The sequence below is a fragment of the Amborella trichopoda genome, chromosome 11 (genome assembly GCF_054954075.1).
Source record: "Amborella trichopoda isolate Santa Cruz 75 chromosome 11, AtrichopodaSantaCruz75HAP2 v2.0, whole genome shotgun sequence".
Classification (NCBI taxonomy): domain Eukaryota; kingdom Viridiplantae; phylum Streptophyta; class Magnoliopsida; order Amborellales; family Amborellaceae; genus Amborella; species Amborella trichopoda.
This window is the reverse complement of record NC_142346.1, coordinates 42,827,640-42,845,635: the sequence shown is the minus strand read 5'-3', so window position 1 is coordinate 42,845,635 and position 17,996 is coordinate 42,827,640. Positions and strand designations below refer to the sequence as shown.

The 17,996-nt window shown below is 35.5% G+C and overlaps 1 protein-coding gene across 4 annotated transcripts in view; it reads right to left on the bottom strand.

Annotated features, from left to right (window-relative positions):
- Nucleotides 1-2,812: 2,812 nt before the first annotated feature.
- The window catches only part of LOC18448287 (phosphatidylserine decarboxylase proenzyme 2), a 37,929-nt gene continuing 22,745 nt past the window's right edge, over nucleotides 2,813-17,996 (bottom strand). For all 4 annotated transcript variants that reach the window (XM_006858344.4, XM_088852425.1, XM_088852426.1 and 1 more), the window contains 10 exons: nucleotides 14,357-14,468; nucleotides 10,178-10,278; nucleotides 8,342-8,389; nucleotides 6,022-6,168; nucleotides 4,955-5,050; nucleotides 4,757-4,831; nucleotides 4,539-4,631; nucleotides 4,169-4,255; nucleotides 4,021-4,071; nucleotides 2,813-3,189 (listed from right to left, as the gene is read on the bottom strand). In XM_006858344.4, coding sequence (XP_006858406.1) covers nucleotides 3,034-3,189; nucleotides 4,021-4,071; nucleotides 4,169-4,255; nucleotides 4,539-4,631; nucleotides 4,757-4,831; nucleotides 4,955-5,050; nucleotides 6,022-6,168; nucleotides 8,342-8,389; nucleotides 10,178-10,278; nucleotides 14,357-14,468 — 966 coding nt within the window. In that variant the 3' untranslated portion in view covers nucleotides 2,813-3,033. The remainder of the gene's footprint in view (nucleotides 3,190-4,020; nucleotides 4,072-4,168; nucleotides 4,256-4,538; nucleotides 4,632-4,756; nucleotides 4,832-4,954; nucleotides 5,051-6,021; nucleotides 6,169-8,341; nucleotides 8,390-10,177; nucleotides 10,279-14,356; nucleotides 14,469-17,996) is intronic.

The following is a 17,996-nucleotide window of genomic DNA, read 5'->3' as shown; positions in this document are numbered from 1 at the left end:
ATTGAATAAGAGATGAAATGGATGGCTGACAACAGCGCGCTCAGTCTATTCCCATATTTTTGTGCCAGTTCTTGTTTTTTTTTTGGCATTTAGATGAGACTTACATATGTGAAAATTGAGGTCCATCAATCTCCACTCTCAAAATTTTAATTTAATTTTATTAACATGCAGATCTCGGCCTTTTTTTTTTTCATTTGATCTTTAGCCATTCGACCTATGCTGTGGGCTGGTCAGCTAGTAAATCATTTTACTTCCCATCATATTCCCTAAAGCGGCTTCTCAGCTCTACAATTTCTTTTTCATGTAAGGGGGACATTTTTTGCCTTTAACTCAAATTTCTTTTCATTCAAGGTGTGGGTGGTTTTGTTATAAGGCTCAGTTCACACATTACATTTACTCACAAATTAAATTTATTAACAAATAGCTCCATTTTCCTCTGCCCATTCATGAATCTGAAGGAGCATTGGTTAGCCTTTACCTGCTATAAGTAACGCCCATCTAGTCCCCCATTTATTTATGAAATATTGAGAAATACTTTCCAGCCTATTTGGAAGGAAAAAGAAAAAAGAAAAGAAAAGATAGTGGTCCCATATTCACGAATATAGTACCATTTTCTAATATGCAAAAAGATTTCGTTGTCCTTTGGGAGTATAATGTCTATTTACTCCTCGGGGTGAAATCCAATCTAGAAGTCCCGTTAGGACACACCAAGATTTTGGAGATATAATTTCTTCCAACCATAGGTTAGCCTTAAAAAAGGAAAAGAAAATCCAAATTTCACTCTTAGTACTTTTTTTTTTAAAATCAACCCCACTCCCCATGTACTTGGAAATAATGTCGTGGAGGGTGAGATCTGAGTGTTAAAAAGCTCAAAATTCAAAATTTTCATTTTGATAATGATTGTCTATGGATTATTAGGTAGATAACAAAATTGAGATGGAATAAAAAAATCTCCCAAATAAGTCATTTGCCCGAGGGAATAAATTAATAGTAATGCTCCCACAGGAGCATAGCATATCTATTACAGTCCTTTCTATGTTTGCTACGATGATAATAAGGCTTGATGTTTTTGTCAGAAGTACGACGGCGGTGACATTAGTTTGCTTCCTTCATCTCGCCTATCCCTCGTTTTTCTTTTGGATATATACCCCAATGTTTAACTAGGAAAAAGTTTAAATAGAGCTGAGACTCTAAACAATCAAATTAGAGCACATCTAAAAAATTTAACTAGAAAATGTTGTTTTGATACTCAAATATCTTCAAATTGATCATCTCGACATCAAGATGCATGGACCTGAGAAAAAAATGGATTTCAAGTTTTGGAAACGGTACATTTTGTAACACATTTTTGGACTGTCAATTTCTAAGATTTTCAAGTTTTTATAGATTTGCTCGATCTACATTATTTTTTAAATTAATCATCTTGACATTAAGAAGTATGGACATGAGAAGAAAATGGATTTCAAGTTTTGGAAACGGTACATCTTGTAAATTTTTAAGATTTTCAAGTTTTCACATATTTGCTCGATCTATACTATTTTTTAACCTTTAAATTTTATAATTGAAGATGAAAATATGTTTTAAGGCTATCACAATGATTTTCAGTATTGAAATCACATTACTTGATACTATTTGAAAATGCACTTTATTTTAATTGTTTAGAGCCTCGGCTCTATACAAACAGCACCCATTTTAACTATAATCCCAAATAAATCTTAGGTCCATTGAAAGCCCACGGACCTTCCAGTTAAAAGAAGGATTTTTAATTGTCTAAATCTTTTTCTTCAAATTATAGCTTTATCTTTTCTACTTTTTTCTAATGACTATGACCCACATTTTATGAAGCCCCCCTTTCTTTCTCTATCCTCCTGACCCTTGGGCCACTCTCCCTTTCTCTCTCAACCTCCATTCAAACTTTATCTCAATAACCTCACATGTAGGTTAAATTAAGTACCCAAATTCCAGTTATAAGATGAGAATATTTTAAAAAATTACGAGTAAATATTTTAATTTCAACAGTGAAAAAACAATATACTTCATATTAATTTCAACTTTAAACAATCAAAGTCAAATCAAAATGTCATAAAATGCAATTTTGGTGCCAAAACTTCTTAGGATGGCTTGAAAATCTATAGTTATAAAATATTTGACTCCAAAAGTGTCTCAAAATCAAGCTGACCTGCATAAAAATCTTGAAAATAGACGGTCCAAATAAAATCTTGCAAGATGTACTGTTTTTGGAACTTGAGATCTCTTTTTTTTTTTTTCCATATTAATTAGATAGCTTTCTAGAGTCAAAACAAACTTTTTCAATGAATTTTTGAGATGCACCTTAATTAAATAAACTTTTTCCCTAAAAAATAATAAAATATGAATCATCTTTTTTTTTTTCTTTTCTTTTTTTTTTTCTTTTTTTTTGTTTTTTTTTTTTTAGGGAACCCATGCACTTTCCACAGACCCGAGGGTTTATTTCAGATTACAATTTGGCCCGAGGGCTTATCTGAGATTGCAATTTCAAAGGTCATACATATTTCCCCCTTTTTCTTTTTGCTCTCACCTTCTATCTGATCTCACTCCTTCCTTCCCTTGGGCTAGGTATAACCTTTCTTATCCGATGATGGGGGAGAGAGGATATGTGGTTTAACCTTCTTATTTGATGTGAATTACCTTATTACTTATTTGATGAAATGTGTGCAAGTGCGAGAGAGAGAGAGTGTGTAGTGCTCATGAATGTGATCTTGAGAAAACATTAGAGATCACATGCAAAAGAGAAAAAACAGTGACTGGTAGCAATGTATCCTACCCACGTGTCAGCACAGAAAAGTATCATCTTCCTATATCAAAATGCACTTCGATCCTAGAAATACATGTCTCATACATTCAGAAACCTTGGAACCCACTTTACACCAAGTTTTACATTAATCATCGTTGTAAATAGCTTGAACAATACAAAATATACAAATAGGTTTGCAGATCAACTCATAATAAAATATGAAATGCAGTCACTTTCGATTCTTAAAAGTTTTAACACTCTTAAGTAGGGTTGCCCACGATGCTATCCTCCAAAGTAGGCCTTCTGATATCATTCGATCTCCGTTTGGAGACACCCAATGTCATCCCCACAGAAACCAAAGTCTCGAGTGATCTTTCACTATTTGCAAGGAGGTCGGTATCTATCTCGATCGCATCCTGGATTTTTGTTCAAAATTCAAATGTAACAGTAGATAGAGGAGGTCCCCCATACTTTTAACAGGGCTAGAAGAATTCAAAACCGAGAAGCAATTGAAATAGAAAACAAACGTGACAGCCAGGGAATTCAGTGTCAATAATACTGAGGCATTCACAAAGAACCACAATGTCAACAGAAAAGTCCAAATAGAATGGGTATTGAGAGTCCAAAAGAAAAGGGATGCAACTTCCTTCTGCGGCCTACATTGCCTGTGGAGCTCAGGGTAATAACACCTAAAGAATTGAACTAGGGACATTGAAGCTTTTGACTCAGTCTTAGAGTTTAGTCAGGCAGCTAATTTCTGGGGACATCTCAAAAATTTAGTTTGCCTTTGGGAAATCCAAGATGAAATTGAAAACTTCTACAAAGAGAAATTATTTAAGTAAAATTCAAAAAATAATAGCTCTGAATAACTATTCATGCATAAGACAAGCGCATCTATGAAAACTAATGTTTATCTTACAAATTTTATAAATTTATGAATTATATTATTATTGTGAAGACTCGTTTTCATAGAATAAGAAACATAGATTAAAACACCGCAATATGAAAGCAGCTATCCTTGTCTGAAAATTATTGAGGCTTTTTCAACAAAAACGGTGATGGTTTTCACTACGACCTTACACTCATCTACACTTCAGAATCCATTAGGGAAAGGTACAGAGAGAGCAATTAATCAAAGGCATGTTGGGCTAAAAGCTGCGCACAACAAAAAGTTTCATAAAATGAAGACCAAGTACCAGCACCTTTACTATCTCGTGCTGTTTTAGTATATGAGACAAGCGACTAACCTTCTCAAAAACACACATGACAGTGCTGCCACCAAACGAAAAATATCCAAACTGCAAAATCCAGGAAAGAAGCATTGGAATGTTAGCAGTCAAGTACTGAAAGTGAAACTTTTCCAGAAAGAAACAAAAGAGAGGGGTGGTAGAAAACCTCATCTCCCTTGTTGACATAGTCTCCTTCCTTTCTTAAGAAGGTGATGCTACCAACCATCGTAGCTCCAATGGCAACAAATGCCACCTGCAACCAATTAATTCAAACCTTTAAACCAAAGAAATTAAGAGCGAATGTCTCAAGACCATCAATTAATGCAGGAGCTTGAACCAAAGAAAGTAATGAAAGAATGTCTCATTCAGGGTCTATCTTGGAAATATAGGGGATTCCAATAATAAAATTATTCAAACAAGGGATAATAAAAGCCAGCTGAGCCATTACAACCAATAGAGACTAGTGAAAAGGAATTGACAAAAAAGAAAAAACGGAATTCACATCAATATTATTCTTCATCAAAAAATTCATATACCTTTCCAAATTCTTCGGTTGAAATTATGGAGACCACTCTCTTATTATCAGTGAAGACATTACAGTACTTGCTATTCACAGCTATAGGATTAACCTGGTCATTCATGATAACTCACTGGGTTTTAGCAATGAATGCAATATAAAAGGAAAATCAATTATAAAACAAAAATGTCTTCTGTAAAATCTTTATGGAAAATGGCATCATAAATAATAACATACAGTGTACAAGCTTCCAGGAATATCCACAAATTTCTCAATGGTTCCAGAGACTGGAACGTGGAAACGATGGTAATCCTGTACCCATTAGGGAGAAAACTCATAAGTAACCATTTAAAATTATAGGAAAATAGATAACAGACAATCTATCCATACATGATTATAAATAAATCTAAAACATGAGATGTATCATCACTCTACCTGTGGGGCCAGACGGAATATTGCCAAAGATCCTTCATCTAAAGCATTGTAGCAAATATCCTTCCCTAAGAGGCCTTGAACAGAAAACTTACGACCCTGAAAAAATACACCATGAATTGACAGAAAAGAAATATGTCATGAAACCAACCCACCAAGATCTGGAGTCTTGAGTGCTAAACCTGAAGAAACTCAAGAAATTGCAAAAAAATATATGACACCTATACAACATCCTTTGTTCATTAGTCTTTGGTTTGGTGGGGTAGACATCCAGCTTCAGATGAAGAAGGTCAAGCATTCAAACTCTTAAAGTTTGCACCAAATGACCAAACAAAATGACCTATTCTTTTTATATCCTCTGGAACACAAACTAAGTTACAATCCTGTGAAGCTAAAATAAAAGAATAAGGGAAAGGTTTCTATGCTTCCCCTATAGCATAGAAGTTCTATCGTCCCCCTACCATCCAGCCGTCCAATTTTGATCAAGAGAGTCACTCACCGTTTGATCTTAGATCGGACATCTCAAAGTATTTTATTTTTAATTTTTTTTATACAAATTGTATGAATATGAAATTTGGTACGTGCCATCTTCTAATTGGGTGCACCTATAAAAAATATTAAAAATAATTTTTCGATAAATATAATGACCAAAATACCCCTTGAAACTTTCAGGGGTATTTTGGTCATTTTATTTTACTTGAAATATTTTTTTAATATTTTTCGCTGGTGTGAGTTTAATAGAGGATTCGACGTACAAAATTTGGTGTCAAAATAGTTTATAGAAAAAAAAAATTAAAAATAAAATAGTGTAGATACGTGACATTGTGATTGGGGCAATCTTAGCCCTCCATTTAGGGTTGGATAAGGGGAAGTATATAAGTTTTATGTTGTAGGGGAAGCATAGAAAGCTTGCCCATTAAGTAATCTGCCTGATCATTTGACTAGCGCAGATGTAGCAAAATCTGAGGACTATATGAATCTATTCCACAAATCTATCACTCCAAACAAGGAACTTCTTCATCTCGTAGCATGCAATTATCAACTATTGAAGCCAAAGACAGAAAATTTACCTTGATCCAGAATCTTAAACTATCATCTACTGATTTAAATGTTGTTAAGCGACAATCGGCAGCGCAAACTGCCACACCATTGTTTCCTTCATATGCAATTGGTCGAACACCTGGTTTTAACTTTCTAATGAAAAATTCATTAAATGTCTGCCCATAAAGAAAATGTGTTATGATTCCACCTTTTTGGAAACAAAAGACAATGAAACCAACAAAAGATGGGAATATCTCACGAAGAAAAACAAACATTAAATAAATTAAAATTTGGAATTTGGACTATATTCTATGTCAACAGAATATACAACTTACTACCAAGAGAGTACAAACAAATGATTTTAGATTTCATTGTTCACCTAGATGTATTCAAAACACATATCTACTTTCCAGAGTATAAATGTAATTAATCAAGTCACATTGTGTTCCTCAAAAATCTTCGAAGAAAGGTGAGCACTGAACAGAAAAGGATGTTTTTTTATACTTGGAACTCTGTAAGTCATTTCTCTTGCTGCAGTTAATACCTAAGTTAACTTTTTCGAATAAGGATGTGTTTAAGAAGCAGGCTTCCTGATTGTTTAGTATTGAGTTCTGACTTTCATTGATACTGAAATTAATCATGCAGGGAAACACAAAAGGGAAACAGAAGATTGTTGACTGTGTTCGGAAAGTACAAAGGAAACAAAAAAATTTACAACAAAAGAGACTGCTGAGATCTAAATTGCTCTAATATCATGTTAACAAGACAAGAAACATAAAGATAAAATGTGAAAGAAACATATTTTGCATTAAAGAAATCCAAGACACCAAAGTCATCAGTTTCCCTTGGCTTTGATCGGCCAAAGTCTTCGGCTTCAGGCCCTAAACCAAAACAAAGTGAAGCGAATCACTGGAAAGTAATTTAAATAGAACAACATTATTTTCAGAAAATAGAACCCTGATATATTCAAAATTTTCATAAAATTACCCATAAGCATTAAAACATTTTTGCAAGCACGTTATTCAAAACTTTGAAAATATACCTTACAAATTGAATCTTTTTTAATAAAGGTCACTCTATTACAGAGGACAAGCTATAGGAAGCTACAGCGCTTCCATTTTTGACTAATTTTGCTTAACATAAGGACTCATCCTGATGAATAAAATGAGGAAGAACGGTTTATGCAAGTACATTGAAGACCTAAAACTCTTTAATGCATAAGCCAACAAGAATTAAAAAACAAAAGAAAAGAAAACGAATGAATATTAGAGAGCCGTTAACTTTGATCCCTCTACAAATCATAACAAATATGAATAGAGCATAAACAAAAACTCATTCTTAAAGGCGAGTGGTGAAATCATCAATGAACAAGAAGAAAATTAGCACCAAAATCATTGATGGCATATCCAATGATGTCTCAAAAATAACAGTCACCAAGAAATTTAAGCATATCAGAGGAGGTGATGAAATCTGAACCAATTAAGCCCTAGGAACTGATTAATGGAGATGAGATCAAGTGCATCTTCAACCTTATTAGACAACAAAAGTCTTGTAAAAGAGAATATGACTTGTTATTTATGGTACACCAGCCGTAACAAGACAACCTAAGAAATAAATTTCCAACCAGAAAAATTTGCTGAATAACTGGTTTAAAAATGAAACTCAAAGACTGGGCTTTAAGAATTATTTAGTTATAAATCCCTGGGTCCTAAATGCTGCTCTATTGTTCTGTTGGACAAGTTTGTTATCAGGCTTCACAGAAAAGATAACTAATTAATTGCTTAACCAAAGTCACGTTCAGGAAGTGGAATAAAACAATTACTGTATAACATGATACAAACATAACATTGCATAACTACCAAACTACAAGCACAGTATGCAGAAGCAACAGACCCATGTTCTCATTTCCAATTTTTAAATCATGTAATATTTTCCTTTATTTAATGGTAGTATTTGTCAGTCTCATAGAAGCTAGAGGAAATCATTTTAGACTTTCTCTTGTCCCAATGGCATTGCTCTCAATCCTCCATAATCGCAGTTCCTATACATGTAAATGTGGTTCAAGGAGTAACAAGCAACAAAAGAATAAGTTCAATGAAAATCAAATACAAGATATGCTTCAAAGCTACTGATAATGAAATCAAGTTTCCATACTCAAGTACAAAACAGTGTTCATGAAAAATCCATGTCATGCAGAATACTTCGTAGTATTGCACAACTTTATATTTTCCTAAATCAATCTTCACTGATTAGTTTGTAAACAAGTTTCTATAATGACAAACACTAATTGCAAACACAATTTAACCAAGGAATGTAACTTTGAATTATTGGTCTGAAAGAAATGCTCACCTTGTAATGTTCGACGGGGTACTTAAACTCATCCATGTTGATACGATCCTAGAACAAATAAGAATGGTTACAATACAATTTTAAGAAAATAATCTAATAGCTTTCCACATAGATCTTCAGCATCAGAATCATGTAGAGGCATAAATATCAAACCAACCCCATAATAAGAATACTTGAACTGTCACAGAATTATTAAATTCAAAATGACCACAACAAACATTTGTCTGATAGGGAGAGGATGGCATTGTCCATTTCCCAATATGTAAGGGCCACGTGTTCCTGCACTCTTTTCCTACACTCCCATTTGGCCAAATTAGGAGAGCTAAGACAAAATTGTAGTTAACATAGTAGTAAGGTGCAGAACAAAGGCACAACAATAAGGAGATTAGAGCAAGACAATAAAAGATCGAAGGCAGGGATTAGATGAAGAGAGTACGCGGTATCTAATAAGGTAGACGTAGCTGACCCCAATTGAATGATCAACAAAGAACCATTTCCAATTACTTCAGTCATGCTTTGATTTATTTGTTATGTGATCTTAGCGAACGTATTTAAAAAAATTAAAAACAAGTTGTGTAACAGAATCAAGAGAGATGCATTACTGACAGGAATAAAAACATTCCCTAGAAGACTTTGTTCCCACATATGGAATTGCTTCTCACAAAAGGTTGACACTCTTTCGGTGTTCCTTGCAAATGAATTTATGGTCATAGGAGATATTCTAATCATTACCCAGTAAGTGGGATTTTTTTATCAATAGAATGCAGAAAAGATCGGACCAAAATTGAGTACAGCGTCCCTCCCTAGGATGGAACATAATAAGTCTATGGATGAGGGCGAAGGAGGACAAGAAAGATCTCTATGCCCCTGAGGCCCTGCTGGAGGGCCTACATTCGGTCATTTTTTGGGCCACCAACCACAATCGACCCTCCTCAACATTCCTCCATAATTGGCAAACCTTGCTCAGCATCTGCCTTTCGCGCATCTTCCAGGCTCATCATTGGACTCCAACACCCCTGGGTCAAACCAAGCTAAATTTCGAAGGGTGCTTTCTCGGCAACCCAGGCACGGCAAGTGCGGGATGCATCTTCAGGGACCACAATGGTCTCACTTTGGCTTCCTTTTCCAGCCACATTGGCCATGCGGACTCCCAATTTGCTGAGTCCATGGCCCTTCTAACTGGCCCCAAGCTCTTCAATTCTTCTTGGAGTCAACCCCTGATTATTGAAGGAGATGCCCAAAATATCCTGGGGCACCGGCTCCTCACCTTGCCCCTGGTATCTAACCCCAATTTATGACGAAATTACTCATATTTGCAGGGATATGGTCGTCTCATGGAAGCATACCTGGCGGGAATCCAATGCACAGGCGGACACCCTCACTAAGGACAGAGCCCACAACGGCACTACCCGATTTTTTTGAGACAGTCTTTTGCTACCCTGTTTTTCTTGTTTATATATTCTGGGTTAACTTTTGAGATGCAACGCCATTTTTTGTATAGGGCTACCATTCCTTGGTAAGCCTATTTTTCGCTAGAGCCCCGGCTTGTGGGTGACTTCTACACTCTCTTGTATCCCCCTTCTTATAAATAGAACAGTTAACAATCTATATATATATATATATATATATATATATATATATATATATATATATATATATATATATATATATATATATATATATATTTATATATCCATTCTACATCTAGTGTCATTCTATAGTCCTATTCATATGAACATTATTATGATAATTTATTTCTTCATTGAGGTAGGAAAATCAAATGAATTCAATGGCCTTTCAATAGCTCAATATCACTTATTTAAATAAAACACATACATTAAAGAATTCAATGAATTTGGGGATGTCTTTAGCAGATTCAGGTGAATCCATTCGCTTCCCTTGCTTCTTAGAAATGTTGAGCAAGATATCTTTGGCTCCTGCACAAAGATGAAACATGTTCCTCTCAGAATCAAAATCATTTCTAAATTATGCAAATAAACCAATCACAAAACATGGAAATATATTAAAATTTGGCAGTTTAAGGAATCCATTCACTGAAAATAATATTTTATACATGATTCTGAGAAATGAGGGAGCGATAAATGAATTTTGAAGCCAAATAAGGAGGATAAAGTTGGAAAATCATGAGGACCGTAATTGTGTTATCTATGGTAGAGACACAAAATTGCGTCCTTATGCATCCTCACTATTATAAAATTGGGTATAGGTCATAGTTATCCCTCTGCCTAGTGCCAACCTATGCATAACTATGTATTTATAAATGTCTGTTTTTTGTCGTATCATTCATATTTAGAGTTTCTGGAAGCTATCTAGCGACGAGGATCAAAGGAAGGAAGGTTGAGTCAGAAAATTCAGGACTGACTCTTATTTTTTAGTACACAATGGCCGTGCGGTTTGTGAACTAGAAGGCAATCTACTCCAAATCCTGGTGCTGACCTTCTGCTATATGTGCTAGATCAGTGCAACAAATTTGTCTTTCAAACTAAAACAACCAAAAAAGAAGTTGGTCAAGATCGCGTTTTTGGGTGGAGAAAGCGGTTGATGAGTTCCGTTGAAAAATGAAGCAGGATTTCAGGATGCTTGTCCTCAGTCAACTTCTTTATCCTTGTCAAGCGAGCACCAAAAAGGCATTTCCCGGCATACAGAAGCTTACCCTTTTCCTCTTTTTTTTTCTTTTTTTTGGGATAAAAGAAGCTTATCCTTTTCTCAATAGTGTCTGATTTTTTAGTTTGTATGTTTGGCAAAGTCTATCAATCTGGCCTACTAACAGCGTTCAAGTCATCTCCTAAAGGTCTTGTGACACTTTGATATTGCAACTGTGGCACAAATGAAGAATTTATATGTTTTACTAAGGTGCTTCGGTAGCTTCAGCTATTAACATGGAAAACACTAGGCTTTTACAGATTCTGGTCCTGGATGATAGGTTAGGGCTCGCAAGCAGTATAGTGTGTACCATATATAAAATGCCAAATAAATACATAGACTTGCCACTGTGCCATAGGAAAGCAGCAAAGGAACGTGGGGAAGGAACCTAGAGGGGTTTCAGAGTAAACTAGCAGCTTGGAAAAAAGAAATTATATCCTTAGAGGGAAGAATCGCCCTATTCAAGTCGATAATATCTTAACTATCGACATATTACATGCATTTATTTCTTGTCCCTTCCTAGCAAAAGAAATTAAAAAGATAATGACGAGCTTTTCATGGGTAGGCTTAGAAGAGGGGCATCACATCCATTTGGTTAATTGGGTCCTTTCTTGTAGACAAAATGCAGGGCATTTAGGATATATGGAAAATTAAGGAAACAAACAAGGCCCTTCTTGCATCAGCGACTAAAGAGATTTAAAATACACAAAGAACAACTTTGGAGGCTAGTAGTAGCAAGCAAGGGATAGAATAACCGGTGGGGTTCATGAAGCATATTGAAGCCAAAGTAAAATCGCAGGAATTTGGAGAGGGGTCAATAGTTATTGCTCCGCCTTCATCAAAAATATCAGGTGGCAAGTTGTAAATGGAAGAAGCACAAGATTCTAGTTAGATAACTGGATAGGAGTACCACTCTGCTTTCGGTTTATAGGGGTGGTTACTGTGGCAACAAAACCGAAGGCTCTGGTCTCATGAACACTTGAAGGGTGCAGCATAAAACAATATGCACCCCAGGATTCAGTCATACGCTAAAGAAGGGAGAAGTTGAGTCACTCAAAGCTATGCACGAAGAAGTCCTTCAATATGCCAAATGGGGGGGGGATGTCTTGATGTGAACGCCAGCATGCCTGGGGACATTTTCAATTAAATCTATGCATCACATCTTGACTAAGAGTTTGATACAAGACTCCATGGTTAAAAGAGCATGGTCCATTGAAGAATCCGGCAACTGCATGGCTGGTAACATTGAACAAGGTGCTCACAGTTGATAATTTGATAAATAGAGGTATGCCATCTCAAATATATGTAGTGTGTGCAAGGACAACGATTAGACAGTGAGCCATTTGTTTTTGCATTGTACCGTGTGCTTACAGAGATTTGGGCCTTCATTTTGGAACTGCTTAGCTTCACCTGAGTTCTGTCCCCTTCATTTGAGCCTTGTTAGAGCAGTGGTAAACCTCATGTTTTCCAAAAGACGGTCATATTCTTTGAAGACTGAATCTGTTGGCAACTGCTTGGGTGATTTGATTGGAAAGGTTAAAAATAAAAGTCGCGGGTGGACAAAATAAAATAAAAAATAAGAGCAACTGTCATACTGTGGTCCAGAGTAAGAAAAGAGTTTTGGGGACACTTAGTGTCACATCTTGAAAATCATTGGGTAGACATAGAATATACGAAAACAATAAGACAAAAGAGAGCTAGTAGATGGACTCCACCCCCTGAAGGAATGTTAAAACTTAGATGCAGCAAGTGTGGGAAACGAGGTCCAGCAGATGCAGGGGGCATAATTAGGGACAACCTGGGCAAGATTCTGCTACCATATCTGCTCTATTTCAAAATTGTGAATCATACAAAGTTAAGGCACGGTCAATGCTTACTGGAGCCAGAAACCATGACCTGTATTGGATCTAAGGATGATTCCAGAAATGTAATATCTTGAGACAAAAAAGGAGAAAACTTGCCCTTGGCATATGTTTTTTAAAAGATAAGGGATCATCAAGCAAAGATTACAAAATCAATACAGCATACATGGAGAGATCAAATGAAAAAGCAGATGCTTAGCAAAGGAAGGAACAGAGAAGCCACTTTTGATACAAAATAGGTTTAGTAACTAAAAGGATCCATCATGGAGTCATGTACACAGACTCAGCCTTGTAAATAGCTTCTTTAAATCATCATCATTATCATCATCATCCGAGCCTTATCCCAACTACTTGGGTCCACTACAAAAATCTTGTTCTGCCATTCCACTCTACCCAGGGCCACACCCTTGGTCAAAATTTTCTATAAATGCACATCATTTTTTAAATTAACAAAAATAGGATTACCACTTTTGCGACAATGGAAGTAAAGTTACCACTTAAGAGAGAGAGAGAGAGAGAGAGTCTAAGTTTCAGAACACAAAGGGCTATTTTGTTACTCTTCTTCAGTATTTTAATTGAATTTCAGCAGTTGGTATACGTTTGTCATGCAAGGATTTGCTAATTGGCAGGCATTTAGATACACTTCTCTTTCATGAAGGTGAGATCAGAGTATGACTAGTGATAGTACAGTTACAGCAACAGGTAAAATAGAAAAAACTATGCAATCTAGTCATGTTCCCAAGGAATGCTATGGCTAGAATAAAATTAAGGGATTTAGTTATGATCATAAGACCATGCTTAAGAAGATATAAAGTGATAAAGACTTTAGATGATTAGATTAGAAATATGTGAATTAAATGGTTCCATGTTGAGCCTCATGGATATTGGCCACAGGTAAGTGTAACATTGCCTGGAGTCTAATTTGGTACTAGGAAGTTTGGGAGTTGCGGAACTATTCACAAAGTGTTTCCTCCCCCAATCCCACCAGTTGCACGTCTGCTAGTTTTAGGGGAGCCTCAGTTTCTTCATCAAAGGGATACAACATTCTTTTACAAGGTTAGGGTAATTCCCAGAATGTATGCTCGTGTTGTTTTAGTCCTTTTGAAGCGGTTAAGGCATCCTTGTTACCTTTTAAGGGAAACACATCGATCTCATTTGCTCCTCATGCAATTGTAAAATAATGTTTAAGATGGATATAAAATTGAATCAAATGTTAGAAATAGAGAATGTAACACATTGGTTCATGCCATGCCAGACAAAGGACTTAAAATTGAATCAAATGTTAGAAATAGAGAGAAGCGGTATTACAGGCCGGGGACCTGGTTCATGCCATGCAAGACAAAGGACTTCTCATCAGAAAAAGGGGAAAAAATAAAGAAAAAGGTGTACTGGAAAAATATTGTTTAAGACGGATGTAAGTTTCTTAAAAACTAAAACACCTTGTAGCAAAAGAATTTGGTGAGAACTCCTGGAAGTCAATGAAGCATACCCTTATCAATAAGCCCTAGACCAATCTTTGATTGGTAAATAGCTCGTAACGAAAGAACAATTTTGGGATCAATGAGTTCTTCTATAAGCCTCTTGGTTCTCCTATCAAATACCTGATGAGAGCAATGGAAACTAAAATATAACACCAAATCTTAAATTTAACAAGTCTAAGACAAAGGCATTAAACAATAAATATCAATGTAATACGCAATTCAAAGTATTAAGGAATGATCATAATAGCACATTGAACACAACTGCACAGAAATTCCAAAGAACCTATCACACTAAAGTTTCAATCCAAACCTATAAAATCCATTTCTACATTTGGAACAAGGAAAAATCTAGGTAATTTCATGCAATTCAAATGTGATGGCAAGCAAAGAAGAAAAAGGCAGTTCACTATGGCAACTTAGGTAACTCAACCACGTCACCCAGAGTGAGAAAACAGCCTCAAGAAAAAATATAGAATAAAAAAGAGAAGAAATCTTGCATCTGACCTTCTTAACCTAACTCACAACCCCAAAAGGGGGTCATCCAAGTATGTGACTTATCAATGATCCACCTAAACAAATCTCTGCTAAAATTCCCTACTGAAGTATTTCAAAAATTTTCACATTCTTTTTCAAAGTTAAGACGATGACTGTGATTTTATTGATTAACAGGAAGGCACATTTACTATAATATCTTCATTGATTATTGAGAAGGCACTTTTATTATAATATCTTCATTCTAAGAGAAGGCACCCATCTGATTATTGCTGTTAGCTTGGGTGTTGTCAGCAGGTTTCATCACTGATTATCAAAGATTCACTAAAACAAAAATGCAGTGATATCTTGCCAAGTAACAATATTCCATTTTTCACAATCTTTTTTGAAATTGATAATGACCACAAATTTGTTGACTATTAAAAACCACCATCTGCAAGTAGGCACAAACCTGATTATAGTCCAGAAGATGAGATCCTCTATAAACTATGAAGTACACAATTACACTTGGCCCAAACAATGAGGGTATAAGGCCCTCAAAGAGTGCATATATAGAGGCTGAATCCGAATCTTATGGAACCAGAGGCTGTTACCTAGGCATTGATCAACTATAAATACACACTGAGAATGCTGGAAAAGAAAAAGGATATCAGAGAGTAGTCTATGGTGGCTCTAATAAAACATCTATTTGCGTTATTTGATAAGTTAGTTATGCATCATAAATTTTGTTATTATGTATCGTAAATTTGTTACTTATTTTACATTGCTTTGGTATAGACAATATCTGTAAGAACCGTAACTTATAGAAGTGGCCTTTTTGCATTTTAGCTTAACATACACCATCATCCAATTGTGACACAAGTTGAGCATGTTCTTGGAGGTACTTAGTTTATTAGTCACTTGTTTTATACAGTTGGTCATAGGAAAGTAAGCAAATAGGTGAACTTCCAGAAGTTTGCACCATCAATAAGTCCCAGTTACCAAGTTTATTTCAGTTAAATCATATTTCTCTCCATGTAGATCCACAGAAATACGAGAAACTTTTCAGGCTCAATAATCTACCATTCATCCAAGACAACCAATTCCTAAAGGAAACTTTCAGAGTGCAAAAAGATCGACTGATCGTCTTGGGACAAGAGAATAGAGCAACTGGTCGAGCAAGACACAGAGGTCTTTAAGTCGGGTTGATTTGTATGAACACTAATCTGTCTAGGGGGAATAGTACCACCCTGAGGTTTGGAACCAGATGGCTGCAATGGTAGCCGCATCACTAAGAGGGAGAGCACTGCAGTTCTGGACGAGGAGGAGATGACCGATTTGGTGGAAACAGAGTAGGCAATACACCTTGATGATAAATGATATGCACAGTAACAATCATTAGTCGCTTGGGTCATTTAAGTTTTCTTCTACACACCTTTACTTGTCATATCATTGTACATCTTCATTTTATATTTTGATGCTAAATGATATATATCTTCATACAGAAGAGGCAGCACATCTTGACGATAAATGATATGCACAATCACAATCAGTGGTCTCTCAAGTCATTGAGTGTTGTTTTGCATTCCTTTACTTGTCATATTGTTGTATATCTTCATTTTATATTATGGGAGGATGAAGTGGACGTGTTACCATGTGATTGGTACTTGGTACTATTAATGTTTGACATTTGGTCATTTGCTTGGTGTTTTACTGGTTACTAAAACTTACTTTTATGGTATGGCAGAGTTGCAGGTGTGCGTGTTTATGTTAGGATTCATGAATTTTAGTAATCATGTAATTCAGTAATTATCTTTTGTAAGGAGCAACATTAACAATAGAATTACTAAGATATTACCTTTTAGGAGTAGGGTACATATCCATCACTCAAGATGCATATAATAAATCAAGGTTTAAAAAATCGGTGATCTAGTTCGAAACCGGCCGATCTGCATTGGGAATCCATCAAGACGATCCGTGAAAGAAGTGGCTATGTGGAACTCAAGGTATTAAATCCAAAAAAAAAAGTTTATTTTTATTTCAAATACCTGAATTCCACTTACATGGGTCACTATATGTTGCTTTAAATTAAAATAATACCCTAGATACAACTTAAGATATTTATTTTCACTGCCAAGAAAATAGAAACTATCCACGAACTTTAAACAACCTTCTACTATAATTTTTAGTACAAAAAAGGTTCCTGAAAATTCACATAAAAATAAGAAATAATACTAAAAATTAATTAAGGCTATTAGGAAGACTTACTATAAGATACCTGGAGTTACCCTCACAGGTCTAAGTACACCCCATACACGATTCCCTAACTGATGGTGCACTTTTACTCCTTTAGGTGTTGTTGGAAATTCTGAGATAGGGAAGCTTTGTAGGAAATACTTCTTTTCTAGAGACCTCAAAAACAACTAGGGTTCATAGAAACGCTATGGAAAATAAATATGACTGAGCTTGAGAGGTGATCACTCTCTATAGGTTTTGTCACCCTTTTTTTTTCCAAAAATCAGCAAGCCTAATTTTAAAGTTCCTCCTCTTCTTTCTTTTAATAGAAGCTACTCAAAATAAAATAAGAGAGAGGAGAGAAAATAGCATGACCCTCTCTAAGGAAAAAGAGGGGTCAAGTGGTTTCAAATTTTGAGAAAGGGAGAGAGAGAAAAATATCGCATGAGGGAGAGAGAGGACTTCGGGCATGAGAGAGAGAGCTAGTGTTTTGAGAAAGGGGATTCAAATAGGTTTAAATAGAAACAAGATCTATTTTCTATTTTGAATAGGATTCCAATCTAAATATGCCTTGTCTAATTTCCAGCTTGACCTTTAGGATAATTAGAAAATCTGTGGGGTAAGAGAGATTTAATCAGAGTCATCCAATCCACAAATCAGCCATCATGATTTTGAATGGTAACAAAACATTTCCTATCTTTAACTAAAATTAATTTGAACCAAATATTTTAAAAAAATATGGGGCGCCCCCTTTTCCCTACAATGTGCATGACCAGTTTTTAGCATAAAAAGTGGCATGCCCACCATAAAAAGTGGTGTAACCACTTTTTGTCTAAAAATAAATAAATTTTGGGTGTGGTCCCCACTCTTAAAAAAGACACACATATGGGGCTGAATCCTTGGTCCCACGTGTTTTTTTTTTTCTTTTGATAATGTTAACCT